This window comes from Clinocottus analis, unplaced genomic scaffold, assembly GCF_023055335.1.
Source record: "Clinocottus analis isolate CAN_PGR_092001 unplaced genomic scaffold, fCliAna1.0.p SCAF_26, whole genome shotgun sequence".
NCBI classification, from domain to species: Eukaryota; Metazoa; Chordata; class Actinopteri; order Perciformes; family Cottidae; genus Clinocottus; species Clinocottus analis.
Genome location: NW_027175998.1, coordinates 4,826,379 through 4,854,307, shown reverse-complemented (window position 1 = coordinate 4,854,307; position 27,929 = coordinate 4,826,379). Strand labels below are relative to the sequence as shown.

The 27,929-nt window shown below is 46.6% G+C and overlaps 1 protein-coding gene and 1 long non-coding RNA gene across 17 annotated transcripts in view; one reads left to right on the top strand and one right to left on the bottom strand.

Annotated features, from left to right (window-relative positions):
- nfixa (nuclear factor I/Xa) overlaps nucleotides 1-27,929 on the bottom strand; it is a 134,706-nt gene that overhangs the window by 100,131 nt on the left and 6,646 nt on the right. For 2 of the 15 annotated variants that reach the window (XM_068592147.1, XM_068592149.1), the window contains exon 1: nucleotides 1,852-2,576. In XM_068592147.1, coding sequence (XP_068448248.1) covers nucleotides 1,852-1,854 — 3 coding nt within the window. In that variant the 5' untranslated portion in view covers nucleotides 1,855-2,576. Of the gene's footprint in view, nucleotides 1-1,851; nucleotides 2,580-2,921; nucleotides 2,943-7,941; nucleotides 8,079-8,920; nucleotides 9,191-11,612; nucleotides 11,781-27,929 lie in introns of those variants that run through there. The other 13 variants (XM_068592138.1, XM_068592140.1, XM_068592141.1 and 10 more) reach the window with 12 other exon arrangements.
- Nucleotides 1,870-9,532, top strand: LOC137794969 (uncharacterized). 2 transcript variants are annotated; one of them, XR_011078363.1, is made up of 3 exons: nucleotides 1,870-2,350; nucleotides 5,279-5,506; nucleotides 9,005-9,532. It is a non-coding gene; the product is annotated as an uncharacterized lncRNA (long non-coding RNA). The 2 variants fall into 2 exon arrangements; XR_011078362.1 differs by having other exon boundaries at nucleotides 8,974-9,532.

The window sequence follows — 27,929 nt, the reverse complement described above, 5'->3', positions numbered from 1 at the left end:
GTGTGTCATCCATCTGAGGAAACCGGAACGGTTGTAAAACTTTACAGGAGCAACTCGGTTTGGAGGCGAAACTTATTGCCGACGACACTGAACGTCTGAATGAGAGATGTTTTCAGGACGAATTACAAAAACACTCCCTGGAAAATAAAACTATGCGGTGTTAATTGTCGCAGTAACTTTAAAATCGTCAATATAATTTTAAAAAGTATGAATATCACAATTGTTCTCGTCTTCATTGGTGAGACTTTGGCGTTTAAAAAAAACACATAAAGGTTCCAGTTTGTCAACTTTTGCATTGTATTATGTGTCTGACCTCAAGTGTGTGTAAAGAGCCAAAGGAATATTAATGGTTAAAAAATATTACAAAAACATGGGAATCATTTCTGACATTGATTTCCTGTATTGTTCACCTAAAGTGTTGCATTGTTTCTTCAGAAGCGTCCCGTCACGGCCTCAGAACGGGGCTTTGTCCCACCAAGGCTCAAAGAATCAACCCAGCTGTATTTCATGTGATCAGCTCGAATGTAGGTCACATTTCAGGCCTTTGTAACTTTAATTTGAGGCCATTATAATTCCCCAAAATGCTTTGAGAGCAACAGGACAGAGACTGAAAAAAGTCTAGATAGGAATCTAGATTCTGGAAAAACTGCAATAAAAAAAGCAGATGGTAAAATATAATATTTATCTCTCTGAATGCTGAAGGGTTTTAAAAAAGAAACATATATATATATATATATATATATATATATATATATATATATATATATATATATATATATATATATATATATATACATCGTCATCATCAGACCAGAAGATTCTTCCTTTTCATATTCTGCATTAAAAGCTGTTTCACTTGCTCTAGGGGGGCACAAAGATCCCCCCCCCCCCCACACACACACACACACACCCTGTAGTCGCTTTAAAGTGTCAGCAACTACGCAAATAAAGTGCCCATTGATAAAAAATAATAATAATAATAATAATTTAAAAAAGAAAGAACAAAAAAGAAAAGGAGCCGCCTCAGAAAGAGACGGCGGGTGCAAGGTGAGGAGTTGCAGGAGCCTTTAGAATATCCTGATAATAACAATAATATGAATGAATATCCAACACGCACTAAACTGGGCTTTCAGATGTGCTTCCCGTGTGTTTTATTCTGTTTGATCTGAGCTGCGCAGGAAGACCAGCTCCACTTTGTCAGTCTGTATTTACTGGGCCACTCGCGCGCCTCTGCAAGCAGTGGAGCCTGCACCGCGACCAGCCAGCATGAGGCCGGACCCTTTGCATTATGGGATGGGGGGAATGGTGATATGACATCAGGCATACGGGGATAATTATAACTAGGTTATTGTGTGGTTGGAGGTATAGTTTCAGGAAATTACGCGAGCAAGAAAAGTTCCCGAAAAATGTGTCAGAGTACAAAAAATATATTGTGCTGCATTCAGGTGCACCGCTGTGAAAAGCGACATGTCCCGTTTTTAGGAGGTACAAATGTGATTGATTAATGTGAGTTCTGAATTGTCAAAACTGGCAGGCAAGCGTGGTCATTATACACATAACACACACACATATACTCTCTCTCTCTCTCTCTCTCTCTCTCTCTGTCCTTTCACACACACACACACACGCGCGCGCGCGCAGGTGCGTTACATCGTCATCTGTGGCCTCGCGCCGCGCAGCCAGAAACCCTCTAAAGTGCTGATCCTCCACAAAGAAATGTAAAAACAAAAAGCCTTAAACTAGCTGCGGGGATTCAGGCTCCACACAAGCGCTGTTTGGTTTGTGTTCGGTCCTATAGACTTTACCCTATAGAGCCAACAGAGGGGAACTATTGAGTTACACAGCACGTACCATTATAGCGTGGGGAGATCTGCCAACACTCTCAATGCCCCATTTTCCTTTAAAAGTTCAGCTTCCAAAAAAAAGTGAGAGAGGGAGCGCGGGCCGAGGGAGAGGAAGACTTGGTCTCTTCGCTGTTGCCGGAAGCAAAAAAAAAAAAAAAAAAAAAAGGACCTTTAAACAAGTCGGCCTTAGGCCCAGACAGAGGGGGAAACACGCTCTCTCAAAAGTGGGTCCACTCTGCAGGAGATAGGAGCACAAGAGGAGCGCCGCTCCGAGCCGTCCGCGCGCCGCAGCTCGGCCTCACATGCGCCCCATGTCCCGCAGCCAGGAGGCGGGGAGGGAGGGAGACGTCTGCGGCGAAGTCCCGAGGTGCGTCTGCGTCCTTCAGCCGCCAAACTTCGTCCGCTAAATTTAAAAAAAAAAAAAAAAAAGAAGAAAAAAAAAGCACTCCCCGAAATAAAAATGCACGGCCCGGTGACAAACCGAACGGACAGCGCGGCGATGCAAAGTAAGTTGTGCTTTCAGTTGTTGTTGTTTTTTTTGCTGTGGTGTTTTTTCCCCGCGTGCAGCTTCTGTCTCCAAAACGTGTCCAAAAGCGGCTGTCTCCCGCGCCGCGCGTCCGATCTGTTTTACCCTCGTATCTCTCTCTCTCTCACTCTCCCTCTCTCTCTCACTCTCTCTCTTTCTCTCTCTCTCCGCGCGCACGCGCGCGAGGAGCTACACACAAACTGTGGGGGTAGGGTGTGTGTGTGTGTGTGTGTGTGTGTGGCGAGAGGAGGTGGGGGGGGGGGGGCACCCCTGGTCCCTCGCCGCCTCCTCCTCAAAGCTTTGACGAGATGAAAGAGCAGCTTGCGTGTTTTCGCTTCTTCAGATCGCTGCGGCCGCGCAGAGAGCGTGAATGCCGGCACAGCGACACGTCGGCGCGGGGCTCCGGAGCTGCGCGGCACCGCGAATAAAAAAGCTCTGCGCGCGCGCGCGCGACGCTACGCTACGCGGCGACAGATAGCTCCTCGCTCCCCCTCCCACACAAACAAACAACAATAATATATATGTGTCTTTAAAGCAACCAAATAGCTCACCTTCAGCAGCCTGCGTCCTGTTCACACACACACACGCGCGCGCGCGAACAGAGGGAAATTAAAGACGGGGGAATTAGGGCAGTTGTTTACGGTGCCCGGTGCTTCAGCCGGCAGCGTCGCACCGCGGAGTTATTAGGGTGAATTATTAATAAAGCGAGCGGTGTGCAGTCTGTCGCGGAGAGCGCGGAGCGGCCGGGGAGCAGCTGCGGCTCCAGGAGCATGAGGAGGACCGGGGGGCCGAGGCACGGACGGCGGGGATTAGACGGGGCATGCACCGGCTCCGACCTGGACCGCCCTGCACCGCTCCGGAGGGCTCTGCAGCGGCACCGCGGCACGACCCCGAGCTGCTTCCTGCAGCGGGGCTTCCGTGTAGTTTGGGTAATGTTGCAGTGCAGGCGAGGGGAGAAAGAAAAGAAAAAGAGTTCATTGGGTTCGAAGGGTTCATCCAAGGAAAGGCTGATCGCGTTCATGGAAATTAAAAAACGATTTTGTTGTATTTTTTTAAATATATATTGTGGGATTGTAATGATATAACATGCAGTCCGTCTGTATAACGGCCATGTGGAGTTTAGGTATAACTTTTATAAAACACCTCACACACACACACACACACACACACACACACACACACACACACACACACACACACACACACACACACACACACATGGTCGCCGTGTCTCCCCACAGAGTGACGCAATGAAGCCGCAGGATTAAATGTGATTGAGACGTTTTACAGACTGCAGGCTGCAAGCCGCCGCACATCTGACTTCGGGGACTCGAGAAATGTGTCTGCTTCTTATGAAAAAGTTGCGGTGAGTCGTGGAGACGTGGAGGTCAGCAGCAGACACAGAGACACGCGGACGCGCGCTCCGCGCAACACGTTTGGAGAGTTTCACATGAAAGTGAGTTTTCAAGTCCTGGAGCTGTTCTCACGTGGATGCGTTTGGCCAGCAGGACGTTGAAAGACAGTAAAATGCTCTCTCGTGTTTTGTTTTAAAAATAAAAAAAAAAGCTGCATAAAAGAGAATTCACCATGCCAAAGAACTTAAATAAATGTGTGTGTGTGTGTGTGTGTGTGTGTGTGTGTGTGTGTGTGTGTGTGTGTGTGTGTGTGTGTGTGTGTGTGTGTGTGTGTGTGTGTGTGTGTGTGTGTGTGTTTTAAAGACGTTATTGCACTGTATATTGTTTAAACATGCTATTCTTTTTGCTTCATATTTAAAATTGCAGGCTGTGCAAAAACAATATAAACACTTGGTTTAATCTCACAGAATAAAATCTATATTTTCGTTGCAACAGGTGAGTGTAGTGATGTTGATATGCTCAGCTTTGGGCCTGTTGTGTGTCCGCGTGTATATTGTATTTATTGTCAGTTGTGCGTGTGTCGTTATCCGTCTCCTTTAAAACATTTTTTTTTTAAATCAGACTTCTAATGACATTCCACCAACATGAGGGTTTATTAATAATTAAATATTGACCTCCTCACACATTTGGCCACATCAATTATTCATCCGTCATTGAATTAGTGATTTAAGTTTTTTGTTCCAGCCTAATGTGGATTATCACATTTAACACGACAGCGCGTCTGTGTGGCGGGACGTCAGGCTTTTTGTTGTATTTATTTTTTAAAGGTTTTGAGGTAACGGAGGCCCGGATGGCTCATTTACCCAACAGCAGAGTGTGTGTTGTTTTAATAGTTTTAATGTTTACAATAGAGACCTTTAATCAAAAGCTAATTATGACCCAACATGTCTGAAGTCAACAGCTGGAACTTGAATCTGCACATTAACGTTTAGGTGAAGGTCATTTCTGCTCAACACATTAAAAGTCTAAATGGACATTGAGCCATTTTGTTTTACATTTCGATAGTATTTTCAAAATAAAATGTCCTCTCTGCATCAATGTTATACATATCTAATATAAACGAGCATGTGCACAACAATAAGTCTCCTTTTCTCTCACAGCTATGACGGTAATTACATTGCTTTTATTTTTTTAAAGGCTAGTTTAAAACTTGTTTTTTTGAAGATGAACTCCAGTTATTAGTTGGGACCGAACTACAGGTTGCTATAGCAACACGTTGACAGTGTTGGCGGTGCAACAAAAATAATGAGGAATAATGAAATTATGAAAATAATTATCAGCATTTTCACTCCAGAAAATAAAAGCACAATCATCAACAACACGGGGGGTATCTAACAAAAAAACAAGTCTTCATAATGATAATAATAACAGTAATTATAGTAACAGAGATAAAATGCATCCCACAGTCTGAATCATTCTGGAGATGTGCTGACGTCAGAGATGATGTTCACAGTGACCTTCACGTTGGTGTTAACGCTGCTGTCCTGTTACAGATGCTGACTGCAGGCTCGGCTGCCCGCGGCCTGTCCGGAGGAGGACCGGCTGACAGCAGCGGCACCAGAAAGCTCCTCTGGAGCCCGAAATGATCCCTCAACACCACTTTGTTTTTTAACCCTTAATTAATTTACAAATACCCGTTAACACAGTCAGACGCACTGTGCGCTCAGCACGAGCACCGGAAGTCGCAGAAGGCCGCGACAGACGCTCCAACCGAGCTTCAGGTGACAAAAAAAACGAAAACAGCGAATAAAATGGAGCGAAATGGTTTTTATCCAGAACGAACAAAAAGACGAAATAGTTTCTCAAAGTTGCGCGCGCGTGCGCGATCGATCACAGGGCCGCATGCGCGTGACTACCTGACACACACACACACACACACACACACATACATGCCATGGTCTCATGTGCAGGGAGAGGATTTTTCAGGAAAAGTGCATTTTAAGAAATGGCACGCAAACATTATTCATTTAAAAATCGAAAAAAATGTCGTTTACCTGCAACACACATCTGTGTGGAAACTGCACAAAACAAACACACGTGCAGTAATTAATACAAATATGTCACATAATCTTATTTATTATTATGAGAAAATTCTAAGAATGGGCCTAAAAATAAGTGCATGTGTTTCATATTCAATGAAAGCTGGACAGCTATTCATTATTAAAGTGTGGAGGATGTTGTTTGTCACAAATTAAAACAATAGACCAAATACTTTGAAATATGCTCATTAAAAAAAAAATCTGCACACTGAATCATTAATGCTGTCGAGGAAAGCTACTGTCTATTAATGCGGCTTAAATAATAATTCATACTCCCTTGTCCTGATTCTCCATATGCTTATAGCGGTTGACCTCGTTTCAATGCATTCAAATGTTTGTTTGTTTTCTGTAAATAATGTTGAGACTAACGTGGACTGCTGGTCTAAAAATCTGACTCCATCCTCCCACAAACCTTTAATAATTTTTGTTTCTGACATGTGAACCATCACCAGGTTCAGATTGTTGTGTTGTGTGGAGACAACGGGGTTACACAATAATAAAATAACTCAAATGTTTTTTTGTGGGTGAACCCTTAAATTTAAATTACCAGAACAACATTACAAAAAAAAGGAGCCATTTGAACAAATGTTTAGTTCCTTTTAAAAGTTCCTTAAAGATGAACAATTGAAAGGCGAGCAGCGGCCGGATCGTGTAAAGAAACGAGCGTCAATTATGCGGATGTTTGGGTTAATGGAAGCCCTGAGCGGTGAATCTAAACCGGCTATTACTGACACCACACTGGTCCGAGAGCCAGCGCTCTGTGGGCAATACGCTGTGGGATCAGGCACAGTTCAGACTTTCTCTAAAGGCCTAAATGCTCGTCTGTAAACCCTAAATGACTCTACCCCCCCAAAGAAAGTACAAGCAAGGAACATCACTGCAAACCACGACTTGGACCAGCTCCTGTTCCACAAGTGTAGAGGGACGAACAGGAACTTTAATCAACAGGTTAACATCTGATCAAATAAGTAATTGCATGAGTGTATAATGAGGATAAGAGGAGAGAACATGGAGTCGATTTATAATGATGCAGGCACTCGTCTCCTTAACGCAGTGGCACAGCGTGGAAGTTAAATGTTCCTTCCTGCGGCCTCCAAACCAAAATCTCAACACTCTGATGTGTGAAATAATTTATTATGACACGCGATGATGGCGAGGAAAAAAGCGAAGCAGTAGAAGCGAGGTCAGAATAACAAACAAGCGCGGCATTCGCTAAACTTTATACCTCGAATGAAGCAGACACAACTTCATGGTGCGGTTTACAAAATGCAAATATTGGATCTCTAAGTTTACTAAGGACCCGAACAAGATCTCCCCCCCTCCAAAGAACCACAAACGTGTGAGAGATAGAGAGAAAAGGCCGATATGGCTGAGCGACTGTTGGAGCTGAATGTTGGAGTGGTGACAGAGCCGGCGGCACACAAAGGAGCCCTGCAAAGAGACAAAGTGCAACACGCAGTACAAATAAAAAAAAGCAGAAGGCCTCAGTCCTGAAGCACGACTCTCAGTGCCCTCTGCTGCACGGAGGTCACTAAATATAATAAATACGCCAGGACGCTCTACAAATTAATTCCTCTCCCGCTAAAAGAAATCCCTCTGGGTCTCCATGCGAGAGCAGCAGTAAGCGGCGGGAAGGGAAGGATGGAAACAAGGCTCTTTTTGTCCGCGCCGGCCCGAGGTTTCTATCGCTCGCATTGCAGAGTGTTGTCTAGCATTACAAGTCTCAGCCGCGGCCTGATGGACTCTGCTGGCCCGGCACACACTGTCTGCATCCTTTACGCTCTGCCATGCAAACAAACCCCAATGAGAGCGCAGCTGAGGAGGCAGAGGGAAGGAGATGGAGGAGGGAGGAGGTGGGGGGGAGGACACACACACACACACACTCACACACAAAATAACAATAAAAAGAAGGAAGGAAGAGTGAAGGATGGGACGGCTGCAAAGAGGAAATGAAGAAATGTATGTGCCGAGTAAGGAAGGAAGGAAATAGTTGGGCTGAAGTAGCCGAGTATAGGGACGGGAAAAAAGAGTGTGTGTGTGTGTGTGTGTGTGTGTGTGTGTGTGTGTGTGTGTGTGTGTGTGTGACTGAAAGAAAGAGAAAAAGAGTGGGTACTAACCGGCCACTGGAGGGGCGAGGAATGCCCGGCCCTGGCACAGGAGAATGGGATGGAGGGTGGAGTATGTTCACAGCGGCGCTGCCAGCCGAGCACATTCCCACTGCACAGTCATGGAGACTTTCTAACCTAAAGATGAGAAGCAGCAGCAGGAGAGCTCTCAGCAGGTCTCTGCCTTTCACTTTATGTGAAACAGAGGAAAAAAAGACACGGAAATGACGCAGAAGTCTAAACAGAAATGAACAATGTGTTCTTTTCTGTTGGGCACTTTCATTTAAAAATATATGTAATGTGTCAGACTTAAAAAAACAATTTAAAAAGAGGGTCATCGACTCCTTTTTTTACTCAAATTTGTTTAGTGGAAGGAAATTAAATTAAGAGGGACTCAGGTTTTATTCAAATACCCTGATTATCTTATTGTTAATGACATGTATAGATTTAATTTACTTGTAAATACCTTTACAAGAGTTCACTCACTCGGGCTCAAACCATCTTAAAAGACTAAATATTATAACGTAGATAAATAGTTGGGAGACTGTTACTAAGAGCATCTGGAATAAACTTCCTTCCATTTGTTTTACAACGTGCATCAAAAAATGCACTCATGATCTCAAAGTATTCAGGAGTCACAGAGCGAGCGTGAGGTCATCCATGACCTCACGCGCTTTCAGAAGGACGACAATTATTCTTTTAAAAGTTGAACAGCACCAATAATAATCCATTGATTCATGCACATCCCTCACATGCTATTTTTTTAATATTTTTTATACTTCAAACAACGTTCCACCTACTCTGCTATGTTGAAGACAGCTTCAGTCTCTCTTTCATATTTTGCATATACGCAACATAAAGTCTTATAAAATAATGCATGACTACAGTTTTAAAAACCTTGACCATGTGCAATATGAAATGACTTCCTACACATCATTGCATCAGTGCTATTAATCAATATAATGTGTATATAATGGACTAATTGATCTACTTTGATACGAAGTGAGGAGGAGAATTGTCACATCTTGCTGCTTCTCCCTCTAGAGGATCAGATCACTTCTCCTTCCTGTTCCAGTGCTGCTCTGAACCCGAGACGTCAGCGGCGGGTCGAGCCGCTCGTCCACATGAAACGGACCTTTGCAGGATTCCTCCTGCGTCGCCCCGGTGTCTTTGTGCCGAGGCGGAGCCGCTTCATCAACGGCTGAAAGAGGCTGCAGCACGCGACGCAGCGGACCGATGGAGCAGGAGCTCACTTTTGGATCTGCAGGAAAAAGTCCATCGTGGAGGTTGTTAGAGATGAAAATGTTAGTCGGGTAAATGAGCAGCAGAAAAAAAGTATTTTTGATATGAGAAGGTATTTCAGTCCTGGTTGATAAAAAATAAAAATGTCACACTATCATGCTATTTTTCTGAATTATGTGCATTTTTGTGTGTTAAAAAAACTGCAAAACTGTTGATTTTTTTCCAGCTTTTTCGCCACAGACCCAGTTTGTAATGCTGCAAATATTGAATTATAGCCATACTTTCATGCGTAGGACACATATCTCAATCACCATCAATAGATAGTGATTAAAATAGACATTTTTAAATGAAAATATAAATAAATGACCACTTTAAAGTTATGGATTCACTTATTTTCTTACGCACAGGTGTAGAAACATTTACGTGTTTAATTTTGTCCACTGTGACGAGTTGCTGCTTTATTTTTCTTTGTCACACAGTGAACTGAATATCTTTTAGTTTTGTATTGTTGGTAAAAAAAAAATGTAAAAAAACGAAAGAAGAAAAAAAGACATTTGTTTGGATTCTGGGAAATTTGAGACGGACACTTTTCTTTTGTACATTTTATAAACTGAACAAATAATAGATAAACCTCAGGAAAATAATGGTCGGCATGAATCGATAATGCAGTCCTATTCTAATAATACTAATAAATTATCATCATATTCATAGCATTATTCTGAAATGCCGTTTAAATAGGAAGAGGGTAATGAACACTCAACCTGCTCTCAAGGACACACTGACACACTGCGGTCTGTGTTTGTGCGACACTCCCTGACATCACTCCTCTTTGTGTCATAAACAGTTAGCAAACGTGACCTGATGTGAGGTCACCCTAAAGTGCAGCCCACGCACACACACACACACACACACACACACACACACACAGAGACACACACACACACAGGCTGTCATTGTGTCCCCCCGTGTCTCCGCCCACTCCGCGAGCCGGCCGCGACTTCAGCACCGGGTGGATTTGTTCTGGGCCGGGCAGGTCAGCGGCGGGCGCGGTGTAAAAAGTTAGTTAGCTCCATGTTTGGGTGGAGAAGAGGAGGAGGAGGGTGGCTGAATGGAGGTTGTGTGTGTGTGTGTGTGTGTGTGTGTGTGTGTGTGTGTGTGTGTGTGTGTGTGTGTGTGTGTGTGTGTGTGTGTGTGTGTGCGTGCTCCCCCAGGAGAAAAGAGGACTCCTAATCTGTTTTCCTGGCTCTTCTTTAAAGGGAGAGCAAGACACACTAGAGGCTCTCTCTGATCTGCTGCCCCATCCATCCCTCACTTTCTCTCTCCCTCTCTCCTCCATCCCTCCTTTCCTCGCCTCCATCATCTGCCTCTCGCTCCCTCTGCTTTTAGCCCTCGTTTTCTCGGCCCCCCGTCCCTATGCTCTCTCATCTGTTGTGTTGGCCCGCTCTGGTCTTTGTATGGCGACAGCCCCCATCTCCAGATACCGCCTAAGAGCTCTGATTCCACTTAATCACTCCGTTTTTTATTAGTTTTCCCTCGCAGGGTATTTTGTGTTCTGAGTTGCGTTTATCTATTATGCTGTTTCAGATTTATTGCTTTAGGAGGCAGACTGTGTGGCACGCTCCCCACCAATACGGTACACGACGCGGTGATCTCTCCACGTCTGCCCCTCTTTATGCCTGTCTGCTTTCATCCCTTCAAAATTAAACGAACAAACACACAAGCGGCGCCTGTGCCACACTCGCACACAACTTTTTCCCTTTACTTTTTTAAATTTTTCATATTAGTTTTCTTTTATTGGGCGTCTCTAGCGCTCGGCTGCATTTATTCAACACAAAGCAGGGGGACCGCATGGGGGGAAGATGTGTACGTGGCATCGGTTTCTCGGATGGTGCTCCACTCTTGGATCCATCTGTCCTGGCGTCGTTTGCGCCTCATTTGCTTTACTTTTCCAATTTCACAATAAAAATGAATAATCACAGGTATGGCGTTCTCTGTGAGCACAGATGTCAGTCTCCCACAGAATTTTCTGTAATTAGCAGAATGCTTAGAGAGGCTTAGTCGTGACTGTGGCACCTTTAAAAATCACATTGTGTTCTGAAAGGGCAAGAAAATATATATACTGTTTGTTCCTTAATTGTGCGCTGTTGAGATTTTTATTGTTTTTGTGCACACAAACAATGACGCTCCGCGGTCATTTTTCGTGGCTTCGCCCTTATTTCTGCGTGATTAGGAGGCATGGCACGCGCACCCAAAATATTTTGCCCCAAAATGGCGGTGCACCATCCTCTCCGGCCCTCCATTTTGTTCTGTCACTGAATCCAGTCTGGATCCGGCACCTGACTTGTTGGACCAGTGTTTGCGTTTGAAAATACCCTCTCTGCATGCCCCGCTGTTACTATGCGTCTCTCTCCTGGTTATTGGTCAACGAGAGTGTCGCTAACCTGCCGCGCCAATGGGAGGGCGCCCTCTGTCTGACGTCCCCTCCTTCTGCGCTCTGCTTCCAGGGCTTCCTGTGACCGGGCGGTGGGTGTGGGGGGGTTGTGGGCATGGGCGCTGGCCATCGCCTCCACCGAATCCAGAACCAAATGAGAGGGACAGACTCGGAGCGACTGAGGGGAAGAGGAAACAGAAACACTGAGCACGCAATAAAACAAAATGTGCATCAACAGTGATGATCAAGACAAAGCAAGTGGCATGATGACCGTGTCCACGACAACAGCTCCTTGTTTCTTTTTTGAGGATGAGAAAAAAAAAGAAGCAATATTAATATTCATGACCCCGTCCCTCCCATCCAAATCCAGCACCCTCCCTCCCTCCTCCACTTCCTCTCCCCTCCATTGGGTGGCAACACTTGGTAGGGCACATGGTGAGACAGCTGTTGCAGGGCAACATGGGCATCTGTGGCGCTACATAGAGGAGCGGGGATAGTACGGGGGTTGTGTGTGTGTGTGGTGTGTGTGTGTGTGTGTGTGTGTGGAGGGGGGTGTTTGCAGGGGGCGCAGAAGGCATCGAGAGAGGGAGATAGTACCCCGTCTCTCTGCCCTGTGTGCATATGTGTTTGTGTGTGTCCTAAAGTTTCGGGGGATTATTATTGGATCTTTGTGGGCAGGTGGAGAGGTATTTTAGGGACAGACAAGAGAGAGAGAGAGAGAGAGAGAGAGAGAGAGAAAGAGAGGGAGGAACAAGACGGCATGTCTTCTTCTTCTTCTTCTTCTTCTTCTTCTTCTTCTTCTTCTTTGGCGGTGCCAAGCTGTGGATGAAAAGTAGCACCTGTCCTCCAGGCTATGACAGAGACGACATTAGCATAAGAACACTAGGATGGGTCGCTCCAAGACTGGGGTTGGTGCCTTCAACACCCAAACACACACACACACACACACACACACACACACGCACACACTACAGACTACCCCCACCCTCCCTGCACCTTCCTCTTCAGATGCAATGGGCGTTTTCCCAGGGTTATTATCACATGCCAGGTGCCCCCCTCCCGTCATACACACACACACACACACACACACACACACACACACATACACACACACACACACACACACACACCTCTCCCCCACCCAGTCCTCTCCCCTCGTCTCCCCCAGCACCTACCACACACACCCATGCCATTTCTCTCGCTCCCCCGAAGCGCCAGCGCAGCCCCACCTCACGGTGCCAAAGTGGGCAGCCTCTGCCTTGGCGTTGCCCGGGCCTTCTGGTGCCCTAGATAGCTGCGTGAGTGTTTGTGTGTGTATGTGTGTGTGTGTGTGTGTGTGTGTGAGCACTGGCCCGTCTCTGTGCGGACACAGCCAGCCCTTTAAACTGTGTCAAGGCTCCAGATGCTGGGAGAGACTGGGATTAACGCGGCCGTTTGTATTCAGACACACGCGCGCAAACAGACGCGCACACACACGATATTCTCTGGGCCCGTTTCATTGCGTCATAACTTCATATGCTTGCGTGGGACTGAACGTCACACATGCGGAGGAAACATGAAGAAGACAAAGAAGGAAAAACCCACCACATTCTGCTTCAATATCAATCAACCGAGAGCGGCTTCCAGGGCCCTCTAAAGCGTTGTGGCGTTCGCAAACGGCCCGATCAAACACGGGAACATATACACGGGATACAAAAGGTATCAGAGATCCGGTGACGAACAGACAGGCCCTGCTGGCAGCGCTCTGAGATGAAGTCCCGCTGCCAGCGCCGCACCTCAGAAAGTGCATTTGGATGAGGCAGACAGAGAAACAGGACCTCAGAGACCTGACATACACACACACCCCAGTGTCCGCGCACTGGCCCTTTAGCAGCACGCCACTACCCCGAGGGCATGAACGCACACACACACACACACACATGTGGAGAAACACACACGAATACAGACCCAGCGTCCACCTACTGTTTCTTTAGTGGCGTGCCACTGCCCTCGGGGTGTGCAGATTTACACACACACACACACACACAGAAAAAAAAAATACATGCAGACAAACACACACCAGCGTGCACATTCCACTGGTGCTTCTGACATCACTGCAACTGAACTGACTGAATAGGACCAGAGTGATGTGAATGACAGCAAATTACCAAGACAGTCCCTCTGCAGACCAGCAAAGGCTCGCTAATTACAAGTATGCAAGCAAGTGTGTGAAAAAGAGTGAGTGAGGGAATGTTTTCTCCCAGTGTTTAGCGTCTCTCTCTCTCTCTCTCTCTCCCTCTCTCCCTCTCTCTCTCTCTCTCTCTCTCTCTCTGTGTCTTGCTGAGCAGTAGTTATGGTGCCAGTTATGGAGTGTTTGCCATAGCAGGGAGCTGCCTTGGCACCGTGCCCTAATTTAGGGGAATTAAAAAGCACTAGACAGGCCCCTTTGTGGCACCGTGCGCCCGCTTTAATCTCCCCACGCCTCAGCGGGCACCCACAGCACCAGGAGTGGGCACCGTGCCCACATGACCCCAGGCAATATGGAAATCGCCACCAAAAAATCCCAACTAAGCGACGAGCCCTGCCCCCGGTGCACAGTGTACACAGTGCATGCGGACATGCGCAAAGCGGTACTAACACACACACACACACACACACACAGAGACAACACCCAGCTCACAATGGTGCTTTGCTTGCACACTGTACTCACACACACTCACACATATGATTAAAAACATGAAGCAGTAATTGCTGGCTGTTCACATGTGTGCATGGTTACAACACAGAAACACACACACACACACACACACACACACACACACACACACACACACACACGTACACATGTAGTAGTTTCGGGGCACAAGGGCATGAAATGAAATACTCCCGCTGTTGTCCCCGCTGGCATGCGTACACAAGCGCACACATTCGCTTTTCCACTCGTCCAAAGTCGGTGTGTGTGCTCTTTTTGAAGTGTAGGTGAGTGTAATGCTGTCATGAGGTCATCCATCAGGACTAATGAAACTGGCAGACCCCGACACCGTCTCACTGGGCAGCACCGCTGGCGCCGCGAGCTAACTCAAGGAGAAATGGACTGATTTAATTACACAGCGAGGGCACGTGCGCATACACACACACACATAAACACATCCATGCACAGAGAGACAGAGACACGCACACATGCACACACTTTGCATCCATGTTAATAATCATGAGTAAAAAGGCAATCGCACACAAAAATACTCAAATTTAAAAGGCAAACGTAGGAGAACACACACACACACACACACACACACACACACACGGCTCATAACATTGTCAAATATTGCCCATTGGCCACATGTTACCAAACAAGCTAGGTAGCATGAGTGCTAGTTATGTTGCTGCAGCCTTTTTAAGGAGGTGAGAGCGTGTGAGCTCCACGTGGACGACAACCTTTGCTAATAACACAACTCAGTACAGCGTCGCAGCTCGGGCTGCAGCTACCCATCGCTTATTAGTTTCTCCATCGATCTATTCGTCGTTTTGGTCGAGAAAATGTCAGAAGGCGGCACAAAATGCCGACCGGCGATCTCCGAGGCGCCCGATTACTGTGAACCAGCTGAATCAGAGAATAAAATAAAAGCAAAAACAGAATCATTGATTATCAAAATGGTCAATCAATTAAATTTGACAACGAAATTGATTAATCTTTGCAGCTGCAATCATATCAGAATTAACTTAAAGTGGAAAAAAATGAAGTGAAGGCTCAAAACGCAAGCTATAGCTGCGCCTCACTGCAGGTTCACAATGTTCCCTTCCCTAAAACAAAGAGCCACTTTGGCCCTGGAACAGGACGCACTCCCATATCTCTCCCTCTCTCTCTCACTCACTCTCTCTCTCTCTCTCTCTCTCTCTCTCTCTCTCTCTCTCTCTCTCTCTCCATGTCCATTTGTCTCCCTACTGGTTTCACTTAATAAGCTTCAAAGGTTTCTGGGCAACGTGGCTTTCAAAAAAAAAAAAAAAAAAAAAAAAAGTTACCATGGCATTTTTTTGGCACGGGGCATCTTCCCTCTTGCTGAGGATATGGGGTTGCCATGACATCGGTGGGCACCTTATAAAGCATACGATTGTACAAAAGTGTGTGTGTGTGTGTGTGTGTGCGTGTGTGTGCACGATGGACATCTTGTGCCAACCTCGGCTAAATGCTTAGACGCTGGTAGGAAACCAGGGACAGCGACAGAGTTGAACTTTGCGCGGCGACTCGTCTCCGCCCTCGACGTCCAGCGGCACTCAGACGCCGACACACAGCGCCCGGCTGTCTTTTCTCTTTTCTCACTGTATGTGTGTGCAACATTAAATAAAGACAGAGTATGCCGTGTTTCTGGCCGCGGCACATTATTGATTAATAAACTTCAACAACAAAAGAACCGAGAGCAAACAGCACACGTGCATTTTCTGCACAGTACATTCTGTGTTTGTTTTGGTTAAACTTACCCAAGAGAGTCTCAAAATCCAAGTGCTAACTTTAAAATTGGCTCCGGTTCCCCACTGATGGTTAATGTTTTCATACTGGCATCTTTCTTTGTCCCTGCTAATGTTTGTGTGTGTGTGTGTGCATTTATTTTGTGCATCCACATCCAAAGTTTTTGTTTGTGAGCGTGTGTGTAACCTGAAATTCCCAATCAGCGGTACACACAACCGATGTGAAGGACGTGAAAGGTCAGAGCCACAGCGCTCTTGCTGGTAATAATAATGAGAGTGTGTGTTTTGTTTAAAGGTAATTTATGACAACTATGAATCTCTCCGTGACCGTCAAGTGGTTCCTTTAACCTGGAGAGGTGTGGTTGCTCACAGTGGAGCGATGGAGCCGCTGCTGATGGGACGTGAATGACTGCAGCGAGTCTCTGATCTGCATCGCTCCATTGAAGAAAGTTTGGATTTGATTCACGATTTGATTTAACGGCAGAACATAAAACAGCTACGCAAATATTTATCTTACTCCCCAGCCATTAAAGTGGAAAAAATACTGCTTTGGTCCATTCTTTGATTCAATAAGGGGAGACAGTTCTGCAGTATTTTGTGATTAATGTGATGCAAAGAGAAATCTAAAAATTCCCTCTGGAAAAATCTGATATGTTGACAGAATTGAACAATAATTTTGAAACTGTCTTCATCCAATGTTCAAATTTCATTTCTGGAAATGTGTGGAAATTAGCACGTTTAGTAAGACAATGCCTCATTTGCATATTTAAATAGACATCATCAGAAGATAAGAAAATAGAAGAAAAATAATTGCGCGAATCTAAGTTTAAGTTTCATGACGAAATCTATGAGTCACATTTGTAACTCGGCCATGTGGCCATGACATCACAACCTCAGTAAAAACTGGGAAGTTTGGTGCATGGAGGAGCTCCTGAAGAGGAGATCTCTGGCTCAGAGGCTGGAAGAAACCAGAGAAAACGGCCTGAAAGATATGGATTATGAAAGGACATTTTTGTTGACACTCTGGGTGAAAAGAGTAACAGACACCGGGACATTTCCCCAGTCGATCACTTACCTTAAGACAATAACTGATTGTATTTATTGTACGTTTTCTGAAATGTTATGTTTAAATATGCAAATAGGGTATTATATAATGGCGTCGTTTGGTAAATTTAGGAGGAATCTACAGACAAGAAAATAGACAAAGTCGTCAAATAAACAGCTAAATGTGTATTTTGGCTGTTTTCTTTCCACTAGACTGAAATAAGTCATGTTTTGGAAGCGACCAGTGCAGGAAAAACAATGTTTTTGCCTGTAGCGTCTCATCGTCAGCCAGCAAAATGTGAAAAACAACCATCACATCATGACATAAAAAATGAAATATTATTGCAAACGATTTTGGAAAATGAAACACTTACTGAAGACAGCCTTATTGAGTTCATGCTCTCATACATACATGAGTGCCACCCCATGGACAGGGCCTCTAGTGGCCTCTAGTGGCTTCAACATGATGTTACTAATGTTGAGACATGTCATCATTCACAGGACCCTGAACGCACCGTCCACAGCCATGCGACATACACACAACCCATACAGCATGCCTTTCATACTTACAGTTTCATCACGTTATGAACACAAAATCAATCCGTACTTTTTCATTAAATACTAACAGGAAGTTGTACAATGCACGGGACACCAGATGTGAATCCAACTGCAAACTTTGGGAAGTCCCTGCCATTAAAACGTCACAAAGAAACATGAAAAAGATTTAGTAGTCGTTTGTTTTCCACGATCTTTCTCGGGGCGGTTTCAACACGTCCGCAATTTATTCTATTATTTTCTTTCGAGCTGAGGAACTCCTCCATTTCCTTTGTGCATTGCATTGTGGGCGAATAGTGTGCAATAAAGTCTGTTTGTAATTTAAGTTTGGAAAAAACGACAACAAATTAATTGAATTTCTGAGGAGAAAAAAAATCTGATTATGGTACAAAAGCAAAAACCTAAAATGTAGAACTTTATTTTCCACACAGTGGAGAAACAAAGTAAATCAGTTTTTGAAACATGATGCTAAAAGTAATGCGCCTTGATTTTTTTATTCATGTCATCTCGCCACCCTTTTGTACCATCTTTGGCTTTCGCAGAAGTCCGTCTCTGCAAACGCAGCTTCACATTAAGGAGTCGGTACAAAATGAGCTCATCCATAATAATGTTCCGAAAACAAAACGCAGGTTTCGTTTTCCAACTTTCCCGAAAATGAGACAAATTCCGGTCCGTGGGTGAGATGCGAGCGCCGATCGGGCCGACGAGAGGAAAGAAACGGAGGAGCGAGAAAGGCTTTGGGAAATAAGCCTCTGACAGGTTCTGCAATAGCGGCGTCAGCGTGCAACACTAATCTGTGTTCAGCTTTCACCCCGGCAGAGGAAAACACCCGGCAGAGCTCAGGTCATATAACTCGCCTTCTCCCACCAGAGAAAAAAAGAAATAAAATTAAAATCCCACCCTGGGTCCCAGAACATGAGTTTAATAGTTATTCTTTTGAGCCCCTACAACTGCTGGGAGCCTGCAAAATAAAATAGCTGTTTTTCTGTTGATCTGTTTACGCTCGCCTGAGGAACTTTACAACCGAAGGAGCCAAGACTCCAGAGCAACAACAAAAAAAAAAAGAGGAAAAGAAACCTTTCTCTCTTTCTCTCTCCCTCACAGCCAAAGTGGACTTATTATGTTACTGGTGGCAGAATTCCCAGTGTGGAATTAGGACTTTGAGCTCCGATACCGTTCCTGAATCCCAGCGCGGCGCTGCTTTTACTGGTGGTGGTCACACACGGCTTTCTGCCGCGCCCCGAGCCAAAGCGGCCGAGGAATTAGTGATTAATAGGGGGACGACTCGGGGCCGCTACTGTTTCCCATGCTGATGAAGAAAAGAATATAATCGAACAATGATCTTTCTGACGTTGAGGGGGTTTGGAAATGTTTCTCTTTCTCTCTTTTGTGTGTGTGAACGGTGGGTGTTTCTTTGAGTTCTCAACCACATCTCTGATCACCTGTCCCGCCGTCCTCGCCCGGCCTCCTCACCAGAGACGACACCGGCTCATCGCGCCCGGCGGGAACGACAGGAGGTCGTTCCCGCCGCCGTTTGCCGCGTCGCCTCCGTGCTCCTGCGACGCCGCCGTGTAAAACAATAGAGTGCAAATCTTCCAATCTTCTTAATGTTCACTAATCTAATGAGTGCGGCGGGGATATTAAGCAGATTGCCCAGCATTACGTTCTACCATTAGAGAGACACAGCCACCAGCTATTTCAGCACTTCTGGGCTCTTTTTTTCTTTCGAAAAAGCCCCCCCCCCCTCCCAAAGAATCTGATTTTACCATTATTCCTCCAGTCTGATCCTATCGGCCCGCTGCGTCTTGGGTAGATTATGATTTGGCGTGAGGGAGAGTGTGGTTACTGCCGAGTGTGGGTGGAAGTGAGTGGGGGTATGTGTGACCGTGCATGTGTGTGTGTGTGTGTGTGTGTGTGTGTGTGTGTGTGTGTGTGCGTGTGTTTGATAATAACAAGCCAAGTTAATAAAAGGGAAACAATTAGGACATAAAAGATTGACGTGGCCCACCGATTTAATGTCGTGATGAAATCCATTCGACTGTGTGCTTCTCACACACACACACACACTTATATATATATATATAGACATGTACACACTCATTATAGTGGTCTCATTGCTTCCCTCCGGCTCTCCTGACAGGTGTGGCTCCCACACACAGAGATAAACATTCACACACACACACGAATCAGACCCTACAGGGCATTTTCTCTATCCTGGGACTGCACAATGGGCACTTTGTACACCCCTCCACCCCCCACCCCCTCCCCTTTCTCAACTCCCTACCCCGGCCCTTACCATCAACCCCCCACCGGCTTCCAGCACATCCCTCTTTAAATAGGAGATTATGCAAATGAGCTCACAGCACCGCGGCACCCCACATATAAGTGATGTGCATTCAGTGAAATCTATAGTCCGTCTATGGGAGCATGCACGGGAGTCAGCGGCATGAATGTTTCTACTCAGTGAGAGGCGGATGTGGCCTAAATACACAGTGCACGTCCCAGGTGTGTGAACCGTGGCACAGTATTCCCTCCATCAGTCACCAGGCTGCAGCGCTTTATTGTTGCTTCTCAGGATCTGTTGTAAAAATAAAAAAATATGAAGAGGAAAAAAAAAAAACACCACTAAAAATATTTCCTGGCCTTGCAGGCGGATCTCTCGACTCGCGGCGGAGATAATAAAAGACGTTTCTCTGATCTGCAGCAGCTGCGAACGGACGGATGGAAGAGCGCTGACAATATGGAGCTCCAAACCAACCAATGGAACAAAGTGGAGAGCGTGAAACATCAAGAGGACCAGAGGTGGAAGAAGTATTCAGACAAGTAGAAATACCACCAAGTACAAAACTAGAAAATGTACCTGATTATAATCCTTGTGCCAAAAGAACAACCCACCATATTATCCATTCACTATTATTGATCTATTAATGTGCAAATATGATTGTTGAGATGGAACCAAATTCATTCATAAAGTAGTTTAATCTAATGCGCTGTGTTTTATGAACTGATTTTGTGTACAATTCTAATTGTAAAAGTATAGGAACTATAGATGTTAAATAAGAAGTACAAAAAGTACAATATTAGCCTCTGAAAAGCAGCAGTAGTATTGTACTTACGCTCAGTACTTGAGTAAATGTACTTAGGTACTTTCCACCAACGGGGTTATAAAGTATTATGATACTTTACTAGAATACTAACAGAAACAACATTTTAAATGATTCGAATGGCCTAAAAAGCAAAATAATAACCTGTCAGTGGTATAAATATATATATATTAAACAGTTCGATTTCATACATGTGTCTGGATTTATTTATATCAGTTCATGCAAATGCACTGCATTGTATAAACTCACATAAAAGTTGTTCTGCAAAGTGACTACAGCTGTTGGATGAACAGAGGAGAAGAAGAAGCAGACGCATGCACAGGTAGCCGGACGCCGTGCAGGTGGACGTGTGGGACTAATGCTGATGCTGACTCCCATACGGTGCCCATTAGAGAAGACCTGGGTGTGTACGTAGACACACACACACACACACACACACACACAGACACACACGCAGGCTTGTTACAGCAGTTCGGTTCAGGGTCAGGCCGGGACACAGGTTACCACAGGGTTAAAGCCTCGTGCACATGAGAAAAACAGCAGAAACAGATTTAAGAGAGAGGTGGATGCCAAGAGTGCCATCTGCTTTAGCCCCCCCCCACCTCCTCCCCCTGCCCTCCCTTCCCTCCCCCCTCTCCCCCTTTTCCAGCTTCCTCTCTCCCCTCTCCGGCTTTCTCCATCTTTGTCTCCCTGCACATTCCCCCGTTCCCGTCTCCCACTACAGCAACATACATATTTTGTCAACAGCTAAATATTACCATTCATTATTTGTTTGCCACGCGGCTCCGTCTCCGATGACGAACCGAGATGGTATAGATACGGGGAGGGGGAGGGGGATGGGAGAGAGGGGAGGGGGGGATAAGATAAGTCCAAATCTGGCAACCGTCTCAAGTGTAATGACACCTCCATCTCTATGGAAAACCATCCCCTTTTGTCTTCACTTGCATGGGAGCTCTTTCTTTTTACTGTTTTGTTCCCAGAAAACCCATGGAACATTTGCCAACATTTTTAAGAGCTGCGAAAAGCAGGATTTTTTTTTTCCTTCTTTTTTTTTCTGCTGTTTTTTTAAAGTCTTCCACCTCGCAGGTGTTTCTTTTTAAGGCGTGCTCGACAATGCCAAGCTCGTCTTGGCTCGTCTTGAATGCCGCGGGCCTCGGGGGGGGAGAGAGAGAGAGAGAGAGAGAGAGAGAGAGAGAGAGAGAGAGCGAAAGAGAGAGAGAGAAAAAATGAGGTTGGAGAAATCTTATTGATTAGCAGTTGTCGCTTCCCTTTTCTTTATCTCTCCTTTGCTACCTCGTTCACTCCGTCTACGCACACTTTTTAAGTGCTGATAGGGGAGATGAGAAACCTTTGTAGGACAGGCCAAGAGGGAAGAAAGGGAGCAAAAGAAATCTTAACTATAACTTGAAACCCTCTGCTCTCTCACAGGAAGTGACAGCACTTAAAGGCCAACGAACAAAGCTGCAGCTTTAAGTGAGACTTTTTTGGGGGGTGAATATTGTACATAAAGTGTTCACGTAGTGTTCACGCAGTGTTTAGGCGTGCAAGCGTATAAAGTTCTTGTGTCAGTAAATCCAACTTGCCTGGATGTGTGGCTTTTATTAAGCGGCGTCTAATTTCCCTCAGACCTTTAGGCTGAACGCCGGCGTCGGCGCTGATTTATGATGCACGCCGACATGTGATACCCAACACAGGAAGAAGAAGAAAAAAAGGGGAGAATAATCAATCTTATCTCATTCTGATGTGCTCATGTTTGTCCGATTAGCATTCTGTGTGGTAATTGACACAATTGCAGCCAAAGCTGGGTTCATTAATGTTAATACAGATTGCTGCTCGTTAGAGCCACCATGTGGTGCAAACACAAACAGCAGCCATCTTTCTGCAAGGGGAGCTGGTAACTGTAAGCCTCGTTTAGTCTTAACAAAATGTCATGCAGAAAAGGAATAACGAGAATTAGAGTAATAATACAATCATGGTATTGCCCTTGAGAGAGAAGAAATGATTCAGGTTTTGTTGTTTTTTTTTAAATTGCAGACAGAATAAACAGGTGGACTGCCAGTTAGGATCAGTGATACGCCGGCTGGATGGAAAGAAACACAGGACAAGAGGGGAGGGAGGGAGGGAGGGAGGGGGAGCTCAGAGAGAGGGATGAAAAGAGGGAGCCAGGAAAGAAGTACCATCTGTTTTTTAGGGACAAGGAAGATAAAAATGTGAGCAGCGCTCAGAGGCAGAATGTTAGCAGAGACTCAGGGTGTGAGAGGAGTCCACGTACAGGGGGAGGAAACTACAAGGGCCACGCAGAGGTAAGGGAGAGAGGGCAGATAAGAGCGGGGCAGACGGATGGGAGACAGGGAGATGAGAGAGGGAGAATTGAGGGAGAGAGAGGGGAGAGAGAGAGGCGAAGGGGACCAGAGATTGGGTCTGGCAGCGGTGCGAGCGCACTGGGCACGCTCACATCGGGAAGGGACATGACTCGACATGCCGGCTCAGCCCAGCTGGGTCAACGCTCTGCACTGCCATGTTGTTTTGGCTTTGGCGCTGTCCCCTCCGACAAACACACACACTCACACACACACACTCACACACAACAAAATCCAGCTCAGCTCAGCTCAGCTCGGCTCGGCTCGTTCTCTCCCCGCCTCATATCGAGACGCGCACCCTTACACGCGGGCGAGCGCACGCCTAAAATGCCACGGTTCTGGCGAGAGCGGGGGCCGGCTTGGAGGGGGGGGGGGCCCGGGCGAGGGCCCCGGACTAATGGAAACGCCAAACTCGTTACTCTAACGCTGGGTGACAAGGGCACCTTGGGCTGCAGATGTTCCTGCTGATGACAGATGGAGCCTGGCACTGCCAGGGGACAGTGGGCCAGGCCGGCGCCAGCTCCATGCCACCTGCACCCCTCCTCTGTACCCCTCCACACGAACCCAAACATGCGCACACTCGCTCGCTTTCTCACTTGGCCTATCTCGCTTGAACACTGGGCGCCCCCCCCCACCCCTACACACACACACACCCTGTGTGTCTGCCCGTCTCTCTCTCAATCACTCTTCCTCTCTCTCACACACACACACACACACACACACACACACACACTGGCATGCTCCTCTTCCTCCTGTGCCCACTGTGAGGATGACTGTTTGTGGACAGATATCTATGACACTGGCAGAATGTGTTGGGTTAAAATCATGTCTGTATTGGTATTGATCCTATTAGCAGACAGAACGGACTTCATGACCATAATTCAAGATGAGGAAATTAACAAACTGTTTGTTTGTTGTTTTATGTCCGCCACAGCGTCCCGCGGCAGAATTACTTTTCCACAACATTCTGTCAGCGTCATCTGAGTAACTGCAGTGTTGTCCGCGGCCATTCCCACTTCTGAGCAGAAAGCGGAGTCCAGATCAGCTAATGCATGATGGGAGACTGTGTAATGATACCATTTATCTTCATGGAAGTGGTGACAGGCTTCTGGAGGTGATTTGCCGGGCCTGGCTCGTAGAGACAGTCCACCAGGATAATTTGCTTGATGCCGTCGGTCGCCAGATTACCAAAGTGTGCTCAGCTGCAGTTTTGATGATGGTTGGTTTTTCACGAGGCGTCGGCTTTTTTGAATGTCACCAGCGATGCTTTCTCCCTGTGTCACTACGCGAGGGACAGGGAGCTAAACGCAACGTGCTCTGCACAAAGGTTCAATGGTTTGTTTTACGCATATTTAATTTGAATTTGAGATTTTCAACATTCAACATTTGAGCGTCGGCTCAAATGTTGAGCTAAAAACGGCTGCGGTGGACGGACACATGAGGGAAAAAACTAAGTAAACCTAAGGATCACTCAGTCAAGTCAGTTTTTTCGCTCACAGAAAATGGGATGAAATGCTGGAAAAGTGTTCGCACCGCCACGCCAACTACAAAATCCAGGCACGTCGACTATCGGCCCGCGAATCCAAGTGTTGAAAGAACACCAAGACACCAGAGATTCATATGTTTGCCGTTTCATAAATTTTGATAAATCTGACCGGGCCTGGTAGCCAAAGTTGTGTCTCCAGCTTGGCCCGCTGCGATTTATTTCCCACTGGTGGAATTTGTTGGAGTGCGATTTTCAACTTCTCCGTGATGAATGCGTGTTTTGACATTGAACATTTTTTCAAGGTTCTGCGAGTGGGAGACAACAAAGTGCGCGATCACAATCAAACTTTCGTGGGAGCTCGTGAATCTGTCAACGTTAAAAAACAAAAAAAAACAAAAGGAGAAAAAGAAGAAAAAAAAACACACCGAGCAGATTCCAATGCGGTTGCAGCTTTTTTTGGAGTCCTGCGTTCGCATGACCGCAGACCCCCTCCTCCAAGCTTTCCCCGCTCTTGCATCAAGCATGCATCCCTCCCCCCTCCTCCCTCACCCCGTCCCTTTGCCCACTCCATCTAAAAAACCATGTGTGGTGTGTCATTTCAACTCCCTCCACGCTGAAGAAGGGCCCCTAACAAAACAAAACAATTATCTCTCCCCTCGTTAGGACCTGGCTCGCATCCCCTCTCCCTCTCAAAACGGCCCTCTTTTCCCCTGCAGGACCCGACCTCCGCTCTCTCCCTTCCGTAGCCGTCCCTGCGACAATAAGTTGAGCTGAGGGTCTCTTAAGTGCTTCTGAAGTGGAGCGCTTAGCCGATTTTAGGCTTCATGTTTCTTTTAGAAGGCCTCGGCGAAGAGGAGAGGTGCACGGGACGGCGAGGAGAGGGCGAGTTGCCCACAAGAGAAACGCTAAGGGAAGGCGGAGGAGGAGAGGCGATGGCATGTAGTGGTACGAGGCGCCGGGCGCCGGCGTGTTCCGGTGAAGGGGAATGGATGGGTTGGCAGCAGGCTGGTGGGCAGGTTTCACCGTGCCAGCTCTTAATTACTTTAATTGGAGTCATTAGCTAAGTGAGCATGAGAGACATCACCTGCACGGCACGCAGGACCGCACCTGCCACAGCGACACTGCCATCATCATCATCGCACTCCAGCCGAGCGTTGACGGACAGCTCGGCGCTCGGCGCTGCCACGCCGAGACAAACAAACACACAAACATGATTCTGCAGGCGGAGGGGTCAGAGGGTCGGACGTCCGTCCAGCACTTCCTCAACGAGCAGACGAAAGACGCGCGAGACGGATATTAGAAAAAAGGAACAGGGAGAAAGTTATATATTTTGGATGTACATTGAAGCAGTTCACAAACATGCCTCTTTAAAGACTGTAGTGGTAAAAGAACCCGACTTCATTTATTATATTTATTTATTTAAATATCGTACCAGGCATAGCTAAATGCTCCTTTTCCTCTTCAGTCTGATGCCACAAATGCTTACACAGATAAAACATCAGCTGAATCAAAACCTTAAACATTGTGAAAATGAGAAAGAACAAAAAGAAACTAAACTAAAACAAACCTTGAATCCATAACTCCCGCTGGGGAGCAGACTCTCAGCCATGCCAACGCCATTACCAGACAGCTCCAACCAGACACTCGGCACCAACGCCGGCCACATTCAACGTCTCACAGCAAAAAGAGCAAAGATTTGTCTAACTCAGCCTGAGCTGACCAAACAAGGACTGTGGGTTTTGTCTCTCAGCACTGATACCGACTGCATGAAGCAGGGATCTCTTTATGCTCTGTATTGAACAGGAGGAACGACGACAGCGAGCTAAATCATCCTCTTCGCTGATCATATGGGAACCCGACTTTTGAGACGGTGGTACCAGACACTGAAAACCTCTGTCGGATTTGATCCAATGACAAACAGATTCGCAGGCTACACCTTTCTCTGTCCTCCCCTGCACCCAGCAGACAGCCTGGCAGGCGGGCTGGCAGCCGTGCAGAATGGCAGTAGGCTGGCAGGCTTAGCCCGGGGGCCACCATCTCCTGCAGAGCCAACTCTGACCAGCTGGTCCGGACTAACACCACAGAGTGAGCGCGTATCAGCAGGGAGGGACCCTCACACCTAGGGCCCGACACCTGCAGCACTAAAACCCGCACTGCTGGGATGTAGGTGAGAACAATCTGGTCTGGTCTGTGACTGAACGGGTCGTCACATTTCTCCTCCTTCTCCTCCTTTACATGATGGACCCCTGTCTCGCTGTCACTTGCCGACGCCAGATCCGGGAGCCTGATCCGCGGTCCGGGCCCGGTTCAATCTACCATGACGGTTTAGCTCCAGCGGAGCCCCAAGCGGCACAAGGGGGAGGGGAACATCTGGTGGACCGGCCCTTTTCCAGCAATGTTCAGCCAGCTAGTTAGCTTAGCACTGTTTGGTCTTCATGGCCGCGGCTTTAGATACAGAAGGACACGAGAGGTGTGCAGCATTGAAACAGATCCACCCGGGTCTAACCGAGCCAATTACCAGAACGCACACAGAACCACGCCTCGCGCGGGTAGTTAACCTGCTCTGCCGACCAAGGCATTTTTTTAAAATTTTCAAGGTTAAATTTGCACTTGCCTCGTATCCGCCCATCTATAATTCAGCCTTGATACACCTTGATTGAACCAATATCGTCTGAGCCCCCCAGCACACACCTCTTCTCCATCACCTCCCAACCATTTCCATGTCTGACAGTTAAAAGGCCTGCACAGAGAGAAAGAGCAGGCAGCTCATTGTGCGTTTTAAAGCGCTAACTAGGCCACTTAGCACCCCGTGACGCTGATCTGATCCCCGAGGCGCTGAACTTGGCAGCGGGCCCTCCTTCTTTCGCTCCTTCCTTTCCCCTCGCCATGGGAACCAGGCCATCCTTAATGACGCAGGAGTGCTTCGCCGGATCCCACAATGCAAAGGGGGCTGACATCTGTCTCGCTAAGTGGTGCACTCTCTTGTGCACCTTGTTTGTTCAATCAACAACCCCCCCACCCCCCTTCCACCCTCCATCCTTCGCTTCTCATCGCTTTGCCCTTTATATATATTTTTTTTCAAGACAAAAGATTGGAAGAAGAGTGTGCAGAGTTTGGAAAGAACAGAGATCATAAATCTCTCTTTAGCAGCATCATCTAACGCACGCTCACAACAGCGCAGTGAATTATTACAGATAAATGTGCATCATTGTAAAAACACAAGAGATGGATGAGTTTGGTTATAGTTGTAAGTTACTCAAATTCTGGCATTATACAAATGACCTTTCTCACTATGAGGATTTGGAGTTGCACTGTCAACACGGATATATGAGCCT